Source organism: Schistocerca serialis, chromosome 9 (genome assembly GCF_023864345.2).
Source record: "Schistocerca serialis cubense isolate TAMUIC-IGC-003099 chromosome 9, iqSchSeri2.2, whole genome shotgun sequence".
NCBI classification, from domain to species: domain Eukaryota; kingdom Metazoa; phylum Arthropoda; class Insecta; order Orthoptera; family Acrididae; genus Schistocerca; species Schistocerca serialis.
The window spans coordinates 113440079-113464324 of NC_064646.1; the positions used below are offsets into that span (position 1 = coordinate 113440079).

A 24246-nucleotide genomic window follows, 5' to 3' on the forward strand; every position below is an offset into this window, starting at 1 on the left:
CTCTGCGACTATAATGGTTGCAAATTCATCGACCTCCGTTATTGGGTGGAGAACTGTAGGGCCCCCCTAGACAGGTCAGGCGTGCACTACACACCGGAAGCAGCTACTAGGGTAGCAGAGTACGTGTGGCGTGCACACGGGGGTTTTTTAGGTAAGAGGGACCCCCCCTTGGGCGAAACGATAAAATACCTGACGGCTTACCAGAGAGGACATTATCATCGTTGATAAAGAACGTCCGTCCTCAGAGACCAAAAACAGGAAAAGTTAACGTAATATTGGTAAACTGCAGGAGTATCCAGGGCAAGGTTCCTGAATTAGTATCTCTTATTGAAGGAAATAGTGCGCATATAGTATTAGGAACGGAAAGTTGGTTAAAACCGGAAGTGAACAGTAACGAAATCCTAGACACAGAATGGAATATATACCGCAAGGATAGGATAAACGCCAATGGTGGAGGAGTATTTATAGCAGTAAAGAATTCAATAATATCCAGTGAAGTTATTAGCGAATGCGAATGTGAAATAATCTGGGTTAAGTTAAGTATCAAAGGTGGGTCAGATATGATAGTCGGATGCTTCTATAGACCACCTGCATCAGCAACCGTAGTAGTTGAGCGCCTCAGAGAGAACCTGCAGAACGTCGTGAAGAAGTTTCGTGATCATACTATTGTAATAGGGGGAGACTTCAATCTACCAGGTATAGAATGGGATAGTCACACAATCAGAACTGGAGCCAGGGACAGAGACTCTTGTGACATTATCCTGACTGCCTTGTCCGAGAATTACTTCGAGCAGATAGTTAGAAAACCAACTCGTGAAGCTAACGTTTTAGACCTCATAGCAACAAATAGACCGGAACTTTTCGACTCCGTGAATGTAGAAGAGGGTATCAGTGATCATAAGTCAGTGGTTGCATCAATGACTACAAGTGTAATAAGAAATGCCAAGAAAGGAAGGAAAATATATTTGCTTAACAAGAGTGATAGGGCACAAATCGCAGAATATCTGAGTGACCACCATCAAACGTTCATTTCTGAGGAAGAGGATGTGGAACAAAAATGGAAAAAATTCAGAAACATCGTCCAGTACGCCTTAGATAAGTTCGTACCGACTAAGGTCCAAAGCGAGGGGAAAGATCCACCGTGGTATAATAATCATGTACGAAAGGTACTACGGAAACAAAGAAAGCTTCATCATAGGTTTAAGAGTAGTCGAATCATAGCTGATAAGGAAAAGCTGAACGAAGCGAAAAAGAGCGTAAAGAGAGCAATGAGAGAAGCATTCAACGAATTTGAACATAAAACATTGGCAAACAATCTAAACAAGAACCCTAAAAAGTTTTGGTCATATGTAAAATCGGTAAGCGGATCTAAATCCCCTATTCAGTCACTCGTTGACCACGATGGCACCGAAACAGAGGACGACCGAAGAAAGGCAGAAATACTGAATTCAGTGTTCCGAAACTGTTTCACTGCGGAAAATCGTAACACGGTCCCTGACTTCAGCCGTCGCACGGACGCCAGAATGGAAAATATTGAAATAAACGATATCGGAATTGAAAAACAACTGCTATCACTTAGTAGCGGAAAAGCATCCGGACCAGACGAGATACCCTTAAGATTCTACAGTGATTATGCTAAAGAACTTGCCCCCTTTCTATCAGCAATTCATCGTAGATCGCTGGAAGAACGTAAAGTACCTAGCGACTGGAAGAAAGCGCAGGTCGTTCCCATTTTCAAGAAGGGTCATAAATCAGATGCGAATAATTATAGGCCTATTTCGCTTACGTCAATCTGTTGTAGAATAATGGAACATGTTTTGTGTTCTCGTATTATGACGTTCTTAGATAATACAAATCTCCTTCATCATAACCAACATGGATTCCGCAAACAGAGATCATGTGAAACTCAGCTCGCCCTATTTGCCCAAGAAATTCACAGTGCCGTAGACACTGGCGAGCAGATTGATGCCGTATTCCTGGACTTCAGGAAGGCATTTGATACGGTTCCGCACTTACGTTTAGTGAAAAAAATACGAGCTTACGGAATATCGGACCAGGTTTGTGATTGGATTCAGGATTTCCTAGAAGAAAGAACACAACATGTCATTCTTAACGGTTCAAAATCTGCAGATGTAGAGGTAATTTCGGGAGTACCGCAGGGAAGCGTGATAGGACCTTTATTGTTTACAATATACATAAATGACTTAGTTGACAACATCGGTAGCTCCGTGAGGCTATTTGCAGATGACACGGTTGTCTACAAGAAAGTAGCAACATCAGAAGACTCGTACGTACTCCAGGAGGACCTGCAGAGGATTAATGCATGGTGCGACAGCTGGCAGCTTTCCCTAAACGTAGATAAATGTAATATAATGCGCATACATAGGGGCAGAAATCCATTCCAGTACGATTATGCCATAGGTGGTAAATCATTGGAAGCAGTAACGACCGTAAAATACTTAGGAGTTACTATCCGGAGCGATCTGAAGTGGAATGATCACATAAAACAAATAGTGGGAAAAGCAGGCGCCAGGTTGAGATTCATAGGAAGAATTCTAAGAAAATGTGACTCATCGACGAAAGAAGTAGCTTACAAAACGCTTGTTCGTCCGATTCTTGAGTATTGCTCATCAGTATGGGACCCTTACCAGGTTGGATTAATAGAAGAGATAGACATGATCCAGCGAAAAGCAGCGCGATTCGTCATGGGGACATTTAGTCAGCGCGAGAGCGTTACGGAGATGCTGAACAAGCTCCAGTGGCGGACACTTCAAGAAAGGCGTTACGCAATATGGAGAGGTTTATTATCGAAATTACGAGAGAGCACATTCCAGGAAGAGATGGGCAACATATTACTACCGCCCACATATATCTCGCGTAATGATCACAACGAAAAGATCCGAGAAATTAGAGCAAATACGGAGACTTACAAGCAGTCGTTCTTCCCACGCACAATTCGTGAATGGAACAGGGAAGGGGGGATCAGATAGTGGTACAATAAGTACCCTCCGCCACACACCGTAAGGTGGCTCGCGGAGTATAGATGTAGATGTAGATGTAGATATCCCACTCAGCAAATAAAACTGTGAAAAATTGAAAAAAATACCTCATAGACACAAACAATGGTTGTCACACCCATATAATACAAAGACTCAATGAAAAAATCAAAACACCATAAAGAAAAATGAAAACAAGCAGAGAAAACAAACGCCAAAGAACCCTACAGACACTACAGCACACACATAAACATAAAACAATAACACTTATGACATGACTAACAGAAAGAAATGGTTGACTGTAAATACAAACATAAAGCAACATACAGGATAGCAAATGTATTAAAGAAACGGGGATTACACATTGCTTACAGAATAAGAAACATATTCCAGTCACATTTACAGACAACAACAGACAAACCAGATAAACACCAAGGAGCAGGTAGACCAGTTAGAATACTAAAAATGCAAATCACTATATCTGGGGATGACAGGCAGGAATTTCAAAACAGTTGATAAAACATGGACATGAACTATGCAACGTGAACAAGACATGAAAATTATTAGAGTGAAGAATCACAAGAAGAAACTCCTGCCATTACAAGAAAACTTTCACATACAAAGAGCCTTTGCAATGAAAAAGAAGGTAATTATTGACCAAATCAATATAAGCAATAACACTCTGATCATGTTAGCCACAAAAACAACAACAAAGAGCAATCTAAACATAACCAGAATATACAATTAATGAATCTTCCTTCCTCCTTTTCCCTCCCTTCCTCCCCCCCCCCCCCCCCCCCCCCCCACTCTCTCTCTCTCTCTCTCTCTCTCTCTCTCTCTCTCTCTCTCTGTGTCACACACACACACATACACACACACATTCAAAGAGCTGCACTTATGACCACCTACTTCAAGTGCAATGGAGAGCATTATGAACAAGTGGATGGAGTGGCCATGGGATCTCCCCTTGCTCCAGCTCTCTCTCTCTCTCTCTCTCTCTCTCTCTCTTTCTCTCTCTCTCTGTCACACACACACACACACACACACACACACACACACACACACACACACACACATTCAAAGAGCTGCACTTATGACCACCTACTTCAAGTGCAATGGAGAGCATTATGAACAAGTGGATGGAGTGGCCATGGGATCTCCCCTTGCTCCAGCTCTCTCTCTCTCTCTTTCTCTCTCTCTGTGTCACACACACACACACACACACACACACACACACACACACACACACACACACACACATTCAAAGAGCTGCACTTATGACCACCTACTTCAAGTGCAATGGAGAGCATTATGAACAAGTGGATGGAGTGGCCATGGGATCTCCCCTTGCTCCAGGGATCGCGAATCTTTATATGGAACACTTTGAGGAGGTGGGCCTACAAACTGCTCACCGTAAACCCAGGCACTTCTTCCGCTATGTGGACGGCACTTTCGTGATTGGCAGCATGGCAGGCAGGCACTGGAGGAGTTTATGGACCACCTAAACAGCATACATGAGAATATCACCTTCACGATGGAAGTAGAAGAGAATAGCTGTATTCCATTCCTTGACATACTGATCAGGAAGAAAGCGAATGGCATGCTGGGCCATTCAGTGTATAGGAAGAAGACGCACACAGACCTGTACCTCCATGCAACCAGCTGCTACCATCCGGGGCAACGCCAGTCAGTACTGACCACCTTGGTACATAGGGCACGCGTCATTTGTGACAAAGAAAGCCTCTCAGACGAGTTACACCACCTAAGAGAGGTATTTCGGAAAAACGGGTACAGTGAAACAGATTGGTAGGGCCTTCAAGACGAGACAGGCTGACAAATTTCAGGAAGAGGAAGAAGAGGAAGTTAACAAGAGACTCGCCTTTCTTCCATATTTGTGGCCCATATCAGCCAAAATCGGGAGGCTACTGAGAAAATCAAACATAAATACTGTCTTGCGACCACTGCCGAAGACGAAAGAGCTGCTGGGCTCAGCTAAAGACCCACTCAAACTCAACACACCTGGTATATACAGCATTGCCTGCGAATGTGGTGTACAGTACATTGGACAAACGCAGCGCTGCATCTCGAAAAGGTGCGAGGAACACACCAGGCATGTCCGACTTGGACAGATAGAGAAATCTGCTATAGCTGAACACAGCATCAAAGAAAACCACACCTTTGATTTCGAGAACACCAGGGTTCTGTGCCGAGCCAGGAGCTATTGGAACAGCGTCATTAAAGAATCAATAGAAATACAGGTCCACAAGAATCTTGTGAACAGGGACGAAGGTTATCAGCTGAGTGTGGCCTGGAATCCAGCATTAGCTGCAATATGCCAGGAACGCACCAAGAACCGTCCAGCTCACGAGACGCGACCGGAATGCTCTGACGGAGACACGAGTGGCACACCCGCTTCCCCCTCCACCCCACCCCCTGACTCCTCTGGATCCAGCCTCCCGCGGCCAGGTGGTGGGGGGCACGCCTCAGGTATAAAGGGACCGGCATCCGCAAAATCTCGGCACTTCGCCAGAAGATGACGAGTATGTCACTCATCGAAACGTCACAGTTTGAAGACACCGCCACCCGGCTGGAAGCCCAAGAGCTCTTCGCCAGCTGTATACGTCGGGAAAGCATACATTCACAAGTCTGCAAGTGGTTCGATGAACCGTTTGCCAGGCACTTAAATGTGAATTGCAGGATAGTCATTCAGATGTAGAATTCAGTCATAAGTATCTGTGATACCTAATATGATAGTGCGCCCATTAATTTGTGCAGGTGTGATACTGAGACAGAAGCTTTTTCAAAAGAATATACCTGACTACTTTGATATGTGCCTTTGGGAATGATGTGAGAAAAGCACAGGCTGATTTTTATATGAGCAGTGTTTTCAGAACCCGTACTGGTTGCCATGGCAGGAGTCATTGTGTTAGAGATACCTCATTGTTTGAGCTTAGAGTATGTTCTAAGTTCCCACAACAGATTGGTGTTAAAGTTACTGACGAGTAAATTTTGAGGATCACATCAGCTATCCGTCATCTAGACAGGTATGACCATTGTTGCCTTGCAGCTATCCTGGAACACTTTTTTTTCCCCTCTCCCAGTGATGTATGTTACATTATGATTAAAAGGGGGGCTAACTTAAATTCCAAGTTTGTATAGAATGTGATAGGAGTTCCTTAGGGTCTGGGAGCTTTGTTCTAGCAATTTCAGCTGTTTCTCAACACTGCAGATACTGATACCACATTTGCTTCATGTTTGCAGTGTTGTCTTAAAGTTGATGAAGTGCTCCTGTGTCATCCCATTTGAAGGAACAATTGAAAACAGAGTTCGACATGTAAATTTTTGCTTTGCTCCCATCAGTTTAGTTCCTCTGTCATCTATGACTGGACACTAACTTTGGTGGCACTGACAACCTTCATATTTGACCAGAATTTTTTGGCATTTTGTGAAAGGCCTTTTGGTAATATTCTTGTATATTAGTCATTGAAGGCTTCACACATCACCCTTCTGCAAGCCAAGCACATTTCAATTTAACATCTTTATATCTACGGCCCCGTACTTTGTTTTTCACCTGTTGCATAGTAGGCCCTAGAAGTTTCTTTACAAACACTATATGCCCCTCCCATCATGAACTGTTGTTCTAGATGTTTATCTGTCCAGTGCTTGGTCAACTATTTTTCTAAATTTGATCCATAGTTTGTTTGTATACCCATGACCAGATCTAAAGGTCATTCATATCAGTTTCAACATGGACATCCTCAAAGAGGATCTAATGTCACATACTTATTTTGTAATCTACTTCATATCTTAGCCAAACAAGTTATTTGTTTAATTCTGTGTATGTATGACCTTATGACCATCAAGAACACATTTTATTGAATATATTGTTGATATTTTTCCTACCCTTTTCGACACATACAATGTTAATTATAGCTATATTTCCAAAAACATAGGAGTCTATTATTATTATTATTATTATTATTATTATTATTACTATTACTATGTCATGTGAATGTGGCATAAGTTTTTCATGTTAAATTTCTCACTTTCAGGTGATTGTGTCAAGAACAGGGTTTATATCCTCACATACTGAACGCACACTGAGGATAATTGGTCTGTCTACAGCATTGGCAAATGCAAGTGATTTGGCAGCATGGCTTGAGATTGGCCAGGTGAGATTCATTTTTACTCTGCTGTGTTGGTAGTGTTCTTATCTGTGAGCTCAAACAATTATCGGAATTTTGCTTGTATCCCAGGTGATGATTTTTCATAAAACAACTGTGTTATGCATTTGTTCTCTCACATATGTATTTGCTTATTGTATTCAATCACTGTTAAATCATTCAATATTTAAATTTTGATGTAGAGAAAATGACTGAAATGAGATGTTTTGGAACTGTATTGGTGTTGGATTATAGTAGGTAGCTTCAAGCAGTAAGAAACACTGAATGTTGAACTTTCAGAATGAACATTTTTTCATGGGTGCAGAAACTTTCCAGGTGCTGTAAGGAGAAAAGTCCCACTGCAGCATGGGAATGAAAGCAAACAGTGTTATCATTCCATTTTGACAAGATACAGTACATACGATGTACTACTTATCAAACATCACAACTAATAAAAAAATAGGCTTATCAAATAATGAAAGACAAAATGGAGCAAGTGTTAAGTTTTTAAGAATTTAGATAGATCGTAATCTGAATTGGAAAATGCAGACCATAGAATTAATGAAGTGGCATAGATCAGCTACATTTGTAGTAATGTGATTACTGCCATAGGTAATTTAAAAACAAAGAAATTGTCTTCTGTGTTAACAGACATTAGAAAATGACGATTGAAGTTTTATTGACATTAGAGACTTACACATAAGTTCATGAATGTCACCATGTCACAATATGATAAACTACAAACATTTCAGCTGCTTTTGCTGGTGGCCTTGGTCAGAGTATGAGATTGAGGTGGTTGGGGTCTCACATGCATATTGCCAAGAATATTGTATGTTAAATTTTATTGATTGTCGAGTGATCACCATCCTGAAGGCTGCCTATAGTAGTAGCTGAAGTAGCACTTGGTTTTATTGGAACATGATGTGGCCTCAAACCTGCAAGAGTCTTTCTGAAATTAGCTTCATCCTCAAAAGTATACCCTAAGATATTGTTGATTCTTTTGTAATAATGTACTCTGGGTTGGGTTGGGTTGGGTTGTTTGGGGGAAGAGACCAAACAGCGAGGTCATCGGTCTCATCGGATTAGGGAAGGACGGGAAGGAAAGTCGGCCGTGCCCTTTCAAAGGAACCATCCCGGCATTTGCCTGGAGCGATTTAGGGAAATCACGGAAAACCGAAATCAGGATGGCCGGATGATAATGTACTTTGTAATTACATTAATTTAATAGCCTAATGTTCTGATAGTTAATCATCAAATGAATGTTCAGAATCTCCCCCTCCCCCCTTCCTCTACGGGGTGCTTTGGATGTCACTGTGATGTTAAAATTGCAGATGGGCCTGTACAACTTCAGGCCGGCAGTGCGGCCCGTGCCACTGGAGGTGCACATTGCGGGCTTCCCGGGCAAGCACTACTGCCCGCGTATGGCCACGATGAACCGCCCAACCTTCCAGGCTGTGCAGCAGCACTCACCGGACCGTCCTGTCCTCGTCTTTGTCTCCAGCCGCAGGCAAACGCGCCTCACCGCACTCGACCTCATCGCGTACCTTGCGGCTGAGGACAATCCCAAGCAATGGCTGCACCTTCCCGAGGAGGAGATGGATCAAGTAAGGGCAGCTGGCAGTTCACTAGATTTTGCTTAAAAGTTTTGCTATGCTGCCACAGCAGCATCTCTGCTGTGCAACTGTTGCATCTCAGCTGTGCAACTGTTGCATTGTGGATTATGCCAGACTTCAGAGGTGAAAATGTCAGAAAATTAAATTATTTTTCCTCACCAGTGTCCTATGGCATCATACACAATGGTAACACATCATTGGGGGGAAAAAATTTATTGTATGCAAGTGTTCAATAAGGATGTTATGTGTTGCCCAGTCTGGAACCTCTTGCAGACTCTTCTTGCAATGTTTGGGCGTACTCATAGTAGCCTTACAGTTCATGTACCCCCATGAAATTTGCTATCACCAGTCAATCACAGTTTGAAAACAACAGTAACATTCATAAATATAGTACTGAAAGGAGAAATGTAGTTGCATATAAATTACTGTATGCATGTAAGAAAATTAAAAAACCATCATAACTTGAGAAATCATGTAAACTGTTAGCAAGTTGCCACGTGTTTGCCTGAGAAAGTTTTCAGTAATTGTAAAGTTGACTTGTTCAGCATCATAGTGAGAAGTCTTAATCAAGAAACACACTACATGCCTCTGTTACACTCGAACCAATCTAAATGGACATTAGCAGGCAGTGTTTGAAGCACATGGCACTCGTAATTGTAAGAGGTTTACCCAGACAAGTAGGTTTGAGCAGACACGGCTTACCCCAGCATCTCGTGGGACTACATATGGAATGTTTGGATTCAAAGAACACAACCTCCTCCTAGAATAGTCTTTAATGCTTGATTGCATAAGATAACTGAAGATACAAGTGCTCCTGATCACCATTCTGTCAGTGTGAAAGGTAATTTAAATCTTCAGACACTGTTGCCAAAACTCATTTTGATATGGAGAAAAGCAGATTTTCCAGAAATTGCCTCCTTTTTTATATCTGTAAAGGACTGAAGTCTATTCAAATTCTGTACAAAGATCAAAAAATTGTACTTTCCCAAAACAAACCACTGCTGCTGGACAGGTGATAACATTTTTAGGGAAACTAACTTGTGGAATACTGTATAGAACCGAAACTAGATAACACCCTTAATTTTAAATATGAAGCTGGGCTTGTGCAAGAGCTTTTATGAAATGAGTGCACCGAATACTTCTATTTCTTTTGTTACATTAAGGCTATATTCCTCTGTCAGAAAATGTACCCGTATGTTCAAATTGTCTATACTCTTTCAAGTTCCAGAAGTATGACTGCACTACTATTGGATTCAGTGACTATGTTACTTGTGGAAATGTGGCTGGGAAGGAGAATGTACAGGAAAAAATGCTCTTCAAGTCCAGTATGTGTCAATCGTTCACAGCTGCATCGGGCAAGAAAAGAGGAGTATCACATTTATGTGGCAGGAAAAAAAAATTGGAATAGGAACATGACTAAATATGTATCATATGCCAAGACTGAAAGGTATTTACATAATAACATTTGTTGTGGCAGTCCTGAAGAACCTAACAGAGGAAGTCCTCAGATATATGCAGGCACCACTGATGAACACATCTACCAGCACTTCTTTCTGTTAAGCGACCCTCGGTAATGTACTTGTACCTTTCCCCTCTCCTTCCTCCTTGTCCTCCCTCCTCTTAGCCTGCCGCTGAAATAAATGTGATGTATTGTGCCTAAACAGGCAAAGAGATCAGTTACAGTTGGATTACACTATAGGCGGCCAGTCACTGGGAGCAGTAACAATCATAAAATATCTAAAAGTAGCCTGAAGTGGATGTAGGAAGAGCATATGCCAGGCTGAGATTCGGTGAAAGACTCCTATGGAATAGTAACTCACTCACGTAAGAAGTGACCTACAAAACACTTGTTCAGCCACTTCTAGAAAGTGGCTCATCAGTCTTGGACGTTTAGCAGGTTAGATCATTAAAGGAGAGAAAGAAAAGATCCAATGATGATCATGCAATCATTTAGTCAGTGCAAGAGTGATACAGAGATGTTTGTCAAACTCCTTTGGTAGATGCTACAAGACAGGTGATGTGCATTAGGCAAAGGTTTTACTTTCCATATCCTTTGAATGTGTGCTCCAAGAAGAGTCAGGCAAAATATTACTTCTGCCCACATACATCTCATGAAATGACAATTACATGAAATCTGAAAAAATTTGAACCCACATGGAGGCTTACTGCATGCACCACTCATTAAAAGGAACAGGTAAGGATGCGAAATTATAGTGTTAATCAGTCCTGTCACACACTGTGAGATGGCTTATGAATTGTTGATGTAGATTTCACAACCACTTGCACACACATTTCAGCAATATATCTCAATTTCTCATGTATAAATGATGAGTTTTGTTTACTTTATGGAGACAAATATTGCAAAACACCAAATTGGATTTGGATGTACAATGAGCATCATTTGCAATTACATACTTACAAATTCAAATACCAATTTTTACAGATTATATCCGGTCTGAAAGATCCAAACCTGAAACTTACTCTCGCATTTGGCATTGGACTTCATCATGCAGGCTTGCAAGAACGAGACCGTAAAACAGTTGAAGAACTATTTGTGAATCAAAAGATACAGGTGAGAATTTGGAATAGTGCATGCTTTCCAGAATGAAAGATAATTCTATGTCATTGTATTGTCTCACAGCACTCATCTGAACCCTTAATTTCTCCCCCCCCCCCCCCCCCCCCCCCAATATGTGTAAGATCAAAAATAAAAATATGAATACTAACTTCATTTTCAACATATTGTGGATGCCACCAGAACAAGAACAATGAATAAGAGTTGTCATCCTGTATTAATAGTATTACTGTACAATGTAAAAGTTCTGTTGCTGTACAGTTTTATAATAATACTATCGTCTTGATTTTGAAACAGACTCCTAATTAACCTCTGAAAAAGCCTGTTACAAACATTTAGTTGTATTGTATTCGCTGACAAGACAACAAACACTAACACTAACACTCAAACAAAACACAGTTCAGTGAAGACAAAGAAGCACATTATGTAAAGCAAATACAATTTATGTTTCTATATGTTCATCACAGCATATATTAAAACTGAATACTTTAGCATTCTTATAATCAAAAGTAGAAGCAGAGTGCTTTAATTTGAACCTGAAGTCTTCAGTAATTAAAGGGATGTACTGTCACTGTTACTTTTACTAATATTTAAGTCTCACAGCTAGAGGAACCCTTTATATAAACAAAACATATTCTTACCTTCACTTTGAGATGATGCATAGTATATACTGTAGTCATAATATACCTGTCTGTGCTGCACCAGTAAGCATTGTTAACAATTTATTTGATTTATGATGTAGTGCAACTGTTGTCGTTAATGCAAAGTGAACTTTTCACACAGAAGCAAAACATGTTTGTAATTTTACACATACATACTCTTTTCTTAGGCACGTGTCAATACTAATTTGGAAGAGACCCCTAAGTCACAGATACTTGTCTACATGTACACAAGAGCTGTTTCTACCTTTAAAATGTTCCGCAGCTCACAGCACTGTGCTCAGAAATGAACAATATAAAGAACTGCACACATTTCTAGCCCACAGTCTTACCAACATTGATGTGTGGCCATGCACTACTTAAGAATTGCTTTGTGAGCCCCAGAAATAATTCCATGTTTCCAGTTTCTCACCCACGCTTTTCTGGATATTTTCTTTAGGATGCTGTCAGGCTCTTTCTTTACATATATTGCAACAGAAAGTTCCTTAACAGTGTTAAGTCACTTGTTCATTACAAGGCCAGTTCCAACAGATTCACAGTAATCAATGTTAGTGAAAGTCCGTGTGCAATCCATGTCCAGGTACTGTTTTATGTAATTTTGTGCAGTGTGGTAATTAACAAATATGTTAGATATTCATATGTAATTTTTATAGAAATTCAAACAGTGGAAAATCCAGGGAGGAAGGTAAGAATTTCATGAAAAGGATAGTTGCTACTCATCATATAGCAGAGATGTTGAGTCGCAGATAGGCACAACAAAAAGACTGTCACAATACAAGTTTTCAGGCAACAAGTCATTTTGTCAAAAATGACCCCCCCCCCCCCCCCCACACACACACACACACACACACACACACACAACACTCTCAACTAAATGCAACTCACACACACAACTACAGTCTCTGGCAGGTGGAGCCACACTGCGAGCAGCAGCAGCAGCAGTGCATGATGGGAGAGGCAACTGGATTGTGGTAAGGAGGAGGCGGGGGCGGGGGCTGGGAGGGGGAGGGATAGCAGGGTAGAGGTGGGAGACAGTGTTTTCTTTGACCTCATTGTGACTTCACACAAATTTTAGCAAGTTTTTGTCTTTTGCTGTCATCAGCTCCCTCAGATTTCATCATGTTTCCCCCTTTTTCATCCTTCTCGTGAGTTTTATCATTTATTTCGGTGTATTTTTGGACATAATTCTACCGTATTTACATAATTTTTTGCATTTTTTCCACCACCTTGAATCCTTGCTCCTCCCATCTGCATCAATACATAAAAGGTTCCTTAACCCTAGCCAGAATCAAGTTCCACATGCTGTTCCTGCTTTTATGCTTGGCTCATGGAATTCTCAGAAATGGCCTTACAATCAAATTGCCTATCTCCGGCTGCCACCCTGTGTTCACAATCATCTCCACCTGTTCCGGTGCTGCCAATCCGTAACCCTCACCAACATTGTCCTGTAAAGCCATATCCACCAAGCCCAAACCTCCTTGCAATACCTTCTCTCCATCCATAAAATTCTCCTGCTATGCAATCCCAAATTTCTGGAACCCATAACACACATTGAAACACTTGCTCCCCAGGAATTAGCACAACATGCACAATGCCATCTCAAAAAACTCTCCACCCTCCCGACTTCCTACTTGCACCTTGGAGTATCTCTTTCCACCAGCTCCACAACAACCTCCAAACCTCCCCCACATCCTCTCATAGCTGACAAACCATGTCTTGCAGACCTACGACATTTACCCCACCCTCCAAAATTCCCTTCCACCACCACATAGAATCCGGAACCTAAACAGACCTGAAACACAGTCATGAACCTTTTCTCCAGAACCCTTAGCCCCACAGAAATATTAGTCCTTTCCAAAGGCCTCACCTTTTGCCCTACTGCCAAATTCAATTGTGCAAGACTTGTTAAAGACCTTCTCTCCTTTTCCCTGTCCCTAGAGTGAAAAGACTTTTTCGCCACTGACCTTACCGCTCAGACTCAACCAGAGACCAGTGTTGAAGTCTGCCTGTGAAAGAACTGCAGTCCACCATCTAAAAACTGATCCCGACCTAATAATTCTACCTGCGGACAAAGGATCCACCACTGTTGTTTTGAACTTCAAGGATTACCTGCAGAAGGACTCCACCAGCTGTCAGATACATCCATCTACAAACCTTGCCACACTGACCACATTCCAGAAATCCAGTATGATCTCCAGTCTCTCCTCAATCCTTAGGCCCATCCCAGAACCTTCCTCTTTTCATACCTACCACTCGCCACAGTCCTACCTTCTACATGTTTCCTAAAGTCCAGAAACCCAACCATCCAGGACGCCTAATTGTGGCCGGTTACGGTGCCCCCACTGAGAGAATGTCTGCTCCGTAGACCAACACATTCAACCCCGTTACCCTCCTATATAAAAGATACCAACCATTTCCTCCACCGGCTCTCCACAGTTACTGTCCCTTTACCACATGGTGCCCTGCTCGTCACTATTGATGCCACTCCCCTTTACACTAACATCCCTAATTCCCATGGCCTTGCCACTGTTTAACACTACCTTTCCCAATGCCCGGCAGATTCCAAACCAACAACCTCCTTCCTAGTCGACTTGACCAACTATATCCTCATCCACAATTAACCTACTCATGGGCCATCTAGAGGAATCCTTCCCAAACACCCAGACTCCTAAACCGCTCACCTGGTTCAGATTCATTGATGACATATTTGCAACCTGCATCGAGGGTGAGGAAACCCTATTCACACTTCTCCAGAAGCTCAACAGCTTCTCCCCCATTTGCTTCACCAGCTCCTACTCAACCCAACAAGCCACGTTTCTAGATGTTGACCTCCACCTCAAAGAAGGCTACATCTGTCCATATCAAATCTACTAACCACCAGCAATACCTCCACTTTGACAGCTGCCACCCATTCCATACCAAGAAGTCCCTTGCAGCCTAACCACCTATGGTTGTCACATCTGCACTGACAAGCAGTCCCTCTCGAAATGTACAGAGGGTCCCATTGAGGCCTTCACAGACCAAAATTATCCTTGCAACGTTGTGCAAAAACAAATCTCCCCTGCCTTACCTTTGCAGTTTCCCATCACCTCCCAAAGTCAAACCGTCCATCCACATAGGAGCATTCCCCTCATAACTCAGTACCACCCAGGACTGGAGCAACTGAATGACATTCTCCACCAGGGTTTCAACTATCTCTCGCCCTGCACTGGAATGAGAAATGTTCTGCCCACTATCCTTCCCACCCCTCCTCAGTGGTATTCTGCCGTCCAATGAACCTGCACAACATACTCATCCATCGCTACACAACCCCTGCTCCCTACCCCTTGCCTATGGCTCATATCCCTGTAATAGTTCTAGATGTGAGACCTGTCTCATACATTCTCCCACCACCAACTACTCCAGTCCGGTCATAAGCGTCGCCTGTTATCTCATCAGAGGCAGGGCAACCTGTGAAACCAGTCATGTAATCTACAAGCTAAGCTGCAACCACTGTGCTGCATTCTGTGTGGGCATGACAACCAACAAGTTGCCTGTCCACATGAATGGTTACCAACAAACTGTCGCCAAGAAACAACTGGACCAACCTGTTGCTGAGCACGCCACCCAACACAAACATCCTTCATTTCAGTGACTGTTGTGCAGTCTGTGCCATATGGATCCTTCCCCCCAACACCAGCTTTTCTGAATTGTGCAGGTGGCAACTCACCCTGCAATATATCCTACATTCCCATAACCCTCCTGGCCCAACTTTTCTTAGTTGTTGTCCTCACCAATTCAGCCCCTTCCCTGTTTCCATTCCAGCACCACATAGCTCTCTATCCCACTAATGCACCCAGTCATTTTACTTCTCTCCTCCCTCCCCCCCCCCCCCCCCTCCTCTCCTCTCTCTCTCTCTCTCTCTCTCTCCAGCTCTCTGTCGAACTTCCTGACTTGACCTAGCTGGCCTACCCTATCTTCATTGTCCCCCACCCCTACCCTGCCATCCCTCCCTTTCCTCGCCCCAGACTACTACTTACCTCCACCCAGTTGCCTCTCACATCATGTACTGCTGATGCTCACAGTGTGGCTTGAGCTGCCAGAGTCTGCAGTCGTGTGTGTGTGTGTGTGTGTGTGTGTGTGTGTGTGTGTTTATTGTTGACAAAGGCCTTGTTGGCCAAAGGCTTATATTGTGACAGTCTTTCCGTGTGCCTATCTGTGACTCAGCATCTCTGCTATGTGGTGAGTAGCAACTACCCTTCTCATAATATTGTTGTAGAAATTCTGTAGGAACAGATGAAGAAAATGACCTATTCCGCCACCGAGAGTATAACTGAAGTCTTTGGGCATCAGTCCTGTTCATCTGCTCTTGTCTTGGCAAATGCAGTTTTGCTCTTGCAAATAATATTCGATTTCTCATACCATGACACGTTACAATTCTTCATTGTAAAGCAACACAGAGCTCATTTACCTGGGACAGTGAGAATATAGTACAATTTTATAAATGAAACTGTATGTTAACAGTATCAGAAGTGGATTAGGAAAACCATTTCAAATGTGTGCGCTCTCTCATGTTCTGCATGTAAGGACATAGCTTGGCATGAGGCTTACACTTGGTAGTGCTTAAGCCACAGTAGCAGATTCTGCTCTCTCTTTTCAGTTTCAGCACATTTCTCAGGTAAGTTTGTGAAATGACTCAGCGCCAAGATTTCTGAAAGCTGTTAAAAAGTAGGCCATTCCTTTAAAATATATATTTCCTTGAGTATCTTAGATAATAAAGAGTTAATATTATTAATAGCCTAATAAAATCATGTGCCTCTTTGTATGCTATCATTTGTCAAAACAGTTGTATCAGTACCTTAAATAATTCAGTTAACAAAAATGCTGCTACGTATTGTGCGAGTCGCCCTGTGTGTCAGATTTCCCCCCCCCCCCCCCCCCCCCCCGCCCCTCCCTCTCTCCTACAGCGTTAATTAATCATAAAATTAAAGAAAGAAAGGTTCCAGACTTAAGTCCTGATATGGTCCACAGTTTTAATCTGCCAGGAAGTTCCACAGAAATGCTTTTTTCAGGAAATAACATGGACATATTTATTGATTTTTCTTTCTTTCAGGTTCTCATAGCAACGGCCACCCTTGCTTGGGGTGTCAACTTTCCAGCCCATCTTGTTGTCATTAAAGGGACCGAGTACTACGATGGCAAGCAGCGGCGCTATGTGGACATGCCCATCACTGATGTCTTGCAGATGATGGGCAGGGCAGGGAGGCCCCAGTACGACGAGAACGGGGTACGTAAACAATTCCATCACAGATACTAGTGCTCAGTTCCATTACACAGTGTGTTTAGTCCCTGTGGATTCACCGTTAGGTGTAATTTGGTCCTTTCGGTACTTCCCTTGTTTTCAAGTGAGAGAGAGCTGTATGACAGTGTGTATTTGTTAAGAGAAGGCTATACATTTAGTGTTGAAAATTTTGAAGGAGAAACAAAGGGAAACTGAAATGGACATTTGTCAGAAACTTATGAGAGAACCTGTAAATCACATTCCTAATTTGAAATTGCTATTTAATGTTAAGAATTGTGGTTCACAATAGTGCACCATTTCACCCAAGTGTCATATTTGTATGTATAGATCAAAACAGTTCACAAATTTGGTATACTGTGATTTAACTAGAGATGTGGTAGACACTTATCTGGTATGAGAGCTCTGCTAGATTATCCCTGGTGTCATCAAGACTATCATTGACAAAATTTTGACGGCCCGTTTAGGGTATGCCAATGTTTGTGGAGGGTGGGTCCCTAGAACGCTTACAGAAGTCTACAAACAGAAACATGTGGAAGCAGATCGCAAATTGCATAGGCGACTAATGGCGAGGAATTCTTGAACTCTGCTGTCACTGGGGGCAAGAACTGGATCCACTACACAACACTGGTAAAAGAACAACAATCCTTCAGCGGAAACATCCGGCATCACCAAAGCCACAGTGGTTTAAACAAACACTGTCTGCTGACAAAGTGATGTGAGAATGTTTTGGAGCAGGAAGGGGTCACTGTTGTGCCAATTCCACCCTGCCAGTACAACAGTCGACATGGACTGCTACTGTGAAACATTGAAGAACCCTGACCATATGAAAAATGAGCAGAGGCATGCTCACGAAGGGTGTGCGTTTCCATCAGGACATCACTTGTCACCATGTCATCTGTGTCACAACTGAGCTCATCAACAAATTTGGATAGGATACTGTCACACACCCGCCTTACAGCCCAGACATAGCCCCAAGGGATTTCTTAGGCATTTCCCCTTTGGTTCTGTATACGTGGCAGAGCTCAGGTGTTTCGTCTTTGGTCCCGTACTCCCGTCTGCACCGGCGTCCCATTTGCACAGTTGTAACAGCAGCCACCCCGTGCTGTGGTGACACAGACAGCACTGCCATGGCAGCAGCCTCCGTAAAAACAGTACAGTATGACAAACCTGTTTCTTGTAGACAGATGATTCTGCTCTGTCTGAAATCACTCATATGCCAATACTGCACCGGTTGACATTGAGAGCATATTGTATATGCTGTTTAGCTTTAGTACTGTGATAGTTTGTATGTGATAACTGCCTTCTACGTAGCCAGGATTTTGTAATGTATTCAGTGTTTGAACACTATGCAATACCTCAAAGAAAAGACCTATTGACACACAACCACCAAGGATTTAGAAAATATCATTCTTTTGAAACAGAAATGGCTTTTTATTCTAAAGTGGATCTGGGGTGGAGGGCCACTTCTGTGCAAGGCAGGATTCCCGCATTGGTTGTGGTGAGGAGCTCAGGCAAACATCATCACAAGTCAAACATTCTATTAAAACTCATGCTAGTAAACTTATGCCTCCGTAGTACCATAGCCACGCTGCTCTCGGCACACGGTGCAGACTGTTTGAGGTGCATGCAAAAGCTATCTGTTGGCCAGAATGCCACGATGTCTGTGTCCGGGTTGCTAACACCAAAAACCCGCTCAGCAGCATACATGCCAATTAGGTGCAGCATGGTTGCTTGTGGATGTTACCAGTAGTACAGAAGACTTCCAGAACACTTGCATGGGATTACAGCCTCCTCTGGTGGATCTTGCCCATGTGGTTGGTGCAAGGGTGCCCATATCAGCACGGAAGGGTGAACGGCTGTACCATCCCGGGAGGGCATTAGTCTGGCTGCTGGTGGAGTGAACTTGGAGGTGGCGCACCAGTTTAGAACTACCGATTCCAGGAATGAGCTCTCGGTACTAAAAGATGGTGTGGCAGTGGAGACGTCAATCTGTGACAACTGCTCACTGTCCTGTATCACTCCAGCTCCTGGCGTGGCCCCCTCCTCGTAGTTGTCACTGCCGGACTGCTGCTCCTCCACTAAAATTGATAGTTATTTGAGGGGGTAGGAGCTCATTTGTTGTGCAGGCGTGTTGTTTCCAGCCGTGTTCAGAATGACGAATCTGTGGCCTGCCTTTGTAGAAACTACTTGGCCTGTCCTGCAAGAGCCCTGTCTTACCTCTGCAATGGGAGGATTGTGGTGCTCAATCAGGCCTGTCTCGCACCACATAAACGGTCCTATTGCTGCAAGGAGCACACCGACAACTTAGCATTTGCCAACTGCTTCTGTCAGCTTCAACTGTTCCAGCTGAGCTGCTGGTTCCGCAGTAATACCAAAAAAAACAGTGGCACACAAAATATTGAGAGCCATCAACAGGGGATCTCAGATTGATTCCATATTTCTAGATTTCCGGAATGCTTTTAATATGGTTCCTCACAAACAGCTTCGAATCGAAACTTGTGACTATGGAATATCATCTTAGTGTTGAATTTAGTGAAATAGAAGTGTAATCTGGGGTTCCCCAAGCAAACAATAAAGGCCCTCTGATATCTTAATCTATGTAGACAATTTAAGAAACAATCTGAGCATCTCCTGTAGATTGCTTGGAGATGATGCTATCATTTTTAGCTTCAGATAAAGTTATCATAAGATCAAAATAATTTACGAAGTTATTTAGACAAGATACCTGCAAGGTGAAAAAAAGTGACAGTTAACTTTCAACAATAAAAAGTGCAAGGTCTTCGTCATGAGTACTAAAAAAATTTGATTAAATTTCAGATACACAATAAATGACAGAAATTTATGGGTTGTGCATTAAACTAGATACGTAGTGATTACAATTACAAACAACTTAAACTGGAAGCTACACAGAGAAAATGTGGGGAAGGCAAACGAAAGACTGCATTTTATTGACACAACACTTAAGAGCTGCAACAAATCTAAAGAGAAGGCCTACAGTATGCTTGTTCATCCTCTTCTGGGGTTTTGCTGCACAATATCGCGTCATTAACAGATGCGATTGATGAAGGACATCAAGAACTTCAGAGGGGCAGCCTGTTTTGTATTATTGTTAAATGGGGGAGAGCATCATGGATATGAGAAGCAAGTTAGCATGGAAACCATCAAAACAAAGGTTTTTTTGTTGGACAAACCTTTTCAGTCATCAAGTGTCTCCTCTGAATGCCAAATTTTTTCATCCACCTACATAGACAGAAGCGATTGCCATAATTAAACAAGAGAAAAAAGAGCTCGCAAAGAAAGATTTTGTTCATTTTTCCCATGTGCTATTCAAGAGTGGAATGATCGAAAAATAGCCTTATCGAAAAGTGGTTCTGTGAAACCTCTGCCAAACAATTAAGTGCGAATTGTAGAGTAATCGTGTAGATGTACTCTCGGAGGGAATGTGTCACATGAAATACACACACACACACACACACCTGTATTTACTCATTTCCACAAAATTAGTGATGACACGTGTGCAGCTGACAATTGCTTAAATGCTATTGTGTAGCCAAAACTGAAATTGTATTTATACAGATTGAGTCTGAAACATCTGGTATAAACAGACTTGATAATTACTGTATGGAAAAATATGTTATTAAGTTTGATACCTCTAACAACCCTAGGAACAGAATCCGATTTTTTGTAAAGTGACATGTAAAGATGATAATAAAACATGAACTATATTAGTGCCAAATCCAAGAGTATTTGGAGTTAGAGGGCTGGCTGGTGGCAATTCCATTGATGTTTAACCTCTAAGGGTTGGGATGAGGATAGCAGTGGGTGACATGTAGAGCTCAACTAAGGAGTGGGTGGAGCTTTTTCAACCGAACGTTGTACGCATACAGCTTACTATTGGGGTGGTGGAATACTGAATGAGGTACAACACTCATAGCACTCTTGTTTGTGGGAGTTGAAACAGTTTTTATCCCACAGATTACAATGAATTTGTAAAAATTATACATTATAATTGGCATTCCATCTTTATACTTTTAAAACATTCAGATAAACCAAGCTCCCTTTCACACTATAGACATTTCCGTTCCTTTCCCAATTTAACATAAGACTGAGGAACCTCAAAGCCAAGTAATCTGTTAGTACTACTAATGCAGCGCTACCCATGAAAAGTATTGTTTGCCAGCTTAAGTCAGTTCCACCTCACTTTCACAGATTCCTCTGTTCGCAGCATCCACCGAAACAAGTGCCAGGCTTTAGTGCACTTGTCATATTGACATTCGTGTTCACGTTTCCACATCTACATGGACTATTCACTGTCTGCACTCAGTGTTACAGTAATCTTCTAGTCTGCTGTTAGGCCTATGTGTAATCTTTTCTTTGTGGTGTTCTTCATGTACTGTTCTCTGCACTGTCCAAATTTGGCTTGCTTTGCATTATTCTTTGTATGTGTTGCATTTTTCACTAGCATTAGTGCACTTTCTACTGGCAGTGATCTTTCACAATCTGAAGTAGTTAAATACTAGTGGAGAAATCCAGTATCACCCAGCTGTATATTTACACACTATGTGACCAAAAGTATCCGGACACCTGGCTGAAAATGGCTTACAAGTTCGTGGTGCCCTCCATTGGTAATACTGGAATTAAATATGGTGTTGGCCCACCCTTAGCCGTGAAAACAGCTTCCACTTTCGCAGGCATACGTTCAATCAGGTGCTGGAAGGTTTCTTGGGGAATAACAGTCCATTCTTCATAGAGTGCTGCACTGAGGAGAGGTATCAATGTCGGTTGGTGAGGCCCGGCACAAAGGTGGCGTTCCAAAACATCCCAAAGGTGTTCTATAGGATTGAGATGAGGAATCTGTGCAGGTCAGTTCATTGACGTTATTCTCATGTAACAATTCTGCCACAGGCCGTGCATTATGTACAGGTGCTTGATCATGTTGAAAGAAGGAATCGCCATCCCTGAATTGCTTTTCAACTGTGGGAAGCAAGAAGGTGCTTAAAACATCAGTGTTGGCCTGTGCTCTGATAGTGCCACACAAAAAAACAACGGGTGCAAGGCATCTCCATGAAAAACATGACCACACCATAACACCACTATCTCAAAATTTTACTGTTTGCGCTACACACACTGGCAGATGACATTCACCGGGCATTCACCGTACCTACACCCTGCCATCAGGTCACCACGTTGTTTACCGTGATTCGTCACTTCACGTATCGTTTTCCACTCTTCAGTCGTCCAATGCTTACACTCTTTACACCAAGCGAGGCGTTGTTTGACATTTACCGGCATGATGTGTCGCTTATGAGCAGCCGCTCGGCCATGAAATCCAAGTTTTCTCACCTCCTGCGTAACTGTCATAGTACTTGCAGTGGATCCTTACGCAGTTTGGAATTCCTGTGTGATGGTCTAGAGAAATGTCTGCCTATTACACATTATGACGCTCTTCAACTGTTGGTGGTCTCTGTCAGTCAACAGACGAGGTCGGCCTGTACACTTTTATGCTGTATGTGTCTTTTCACATTTCCATTTGACTATCACATTGGAAACAGTGGACCTAGGGATGTTTAGGGATGTGGAAAGCTCGTGTAAAGACATATGACACGAGTGACACCCAATCATCTGACCACTTTCGAAGTCCGTGAGTTCCGCAGAGTGCCCTCATCTGCTCTGTTGCGATGTCTAATGACTATGGAGTCACTGATATGGAGTACCTGGCAGTAGGTGGCGGCAGCACAATGCACCTAAAATGAAAAACATATGTTTTTGGAGGTGTCCAGATACTTTTGATCACATAGTGTAGCTGTGGATCCACACCCATATCACGTAACACCTGACCTTGTACTTAATGTTTATGGCCTCATATCTCCTGAACTGTGTGTTGTACAATGATGTAATTTTGCTCTTAAATTCAATGATATATGTGCATATTGCCTGTTAAATGTATCACTAATACAGTCAGTGGTAAAGATGGCAACAAGAGTTTCCTGTTAAAAAGAAACATGTGCTGAAATTTCCACATGATAGTGCAACTCTTGAAGAAAAGTGGACAAATGTGTAGTGCAATAGCAGCAAGAAAAAAGTACTAAATTGAAAAAACTGTGAAAGTAACATAAGATTCGTACACAAAAACTTATTTCATGTCTTTTCTACTGATGATTGTGGAAATGCAGACCTATGCGGCTCTCGTGAATGAGGCAAAGAGGAAAATGACAATGTGAATATAGGAGGAGAAGAAAATTTATTGACACTGACAAATAAACCAAGCATAGATGTGGACATTGCAAATCTGCCATCCCAAAGTTGTGCTGAAGCATTTGTATTGACACAAAACGACTTCCAGACTGTAAACTCCAATAGCAAACTATTTCTACTTTCAGACAGCAGGGGTTGCCGTCTTGCAAATAAACTAAGAGAAAAAACTAATATATATTTGTGTGGAATAGTGAAACCGGGAGCTCCAGTTGGTGAAATTTAAAATATGATTGTATCTACAGAGGTAGAAAAATCTGCACGATAAAGGATTTATTGTACTTCTGGGAGGTTCTAATGATGTCTACATAAACAAAATGGTGATTGCTCTGCACAATCTTAAATAGTGTCTGAGAAATCTCACACACACAAATGTCATAATTGTGAATATTCCACATCACAACGATCTTGTGAGAGAGTTGTGTTTTAATGTAGAGTTACGAATTGCCAGTAATCACTCAACTAAAATCTACAGATATTTTAAAAATGTAAATTGTGTTCATGTGAGTAATGTAAGATGTAGATTCCTCACACAACATGGACTATAACCCGTACCGCTTGGGTAAAGCCTATCTGGCGAACCTGATATATAAAAAAAAGCTCAAAATTAAACAGATAGTCGCAGCGCCATCACCAAACCCAACAGAAACACTTCAGAAAAATGTAGAAGCAAAAGAACCATCAGCAGTAACATGCAAAAAATATGA

The 24246-nt window shown here is 42.2% G+C and overlaps 1 protein-coding gene across 1 annotated transcript in view; it reads left to right on the forward strand.

Annotated features, from left to right (window-relative positions):
- LOC126418509 (activating signal cointegrator 1 complex subunit 3) overlaps positions 1-24246 on the forward strand; it is a 238365-nt gene that overhangs the window by 159186 nt on the left and 54933 nt on the right. The window contains exons 27-30 of the mRNA XM_050085303.1: positions 7049-7168; positions 8491-8763; positions 11216-11344; positions 17099-17272. Of these exons, the coding sequence (XP_049941260.1) occupies positions 7049-7168; positions 8491-8763; positions 11216-11344; positions 17099-17272 (696 nt within the window). The remainder of the gene's footprint in view (positions 1-7048; positions 7169-8490; positions 8764-11215; positions 11345-17098; positions 17273-24246) is intronic.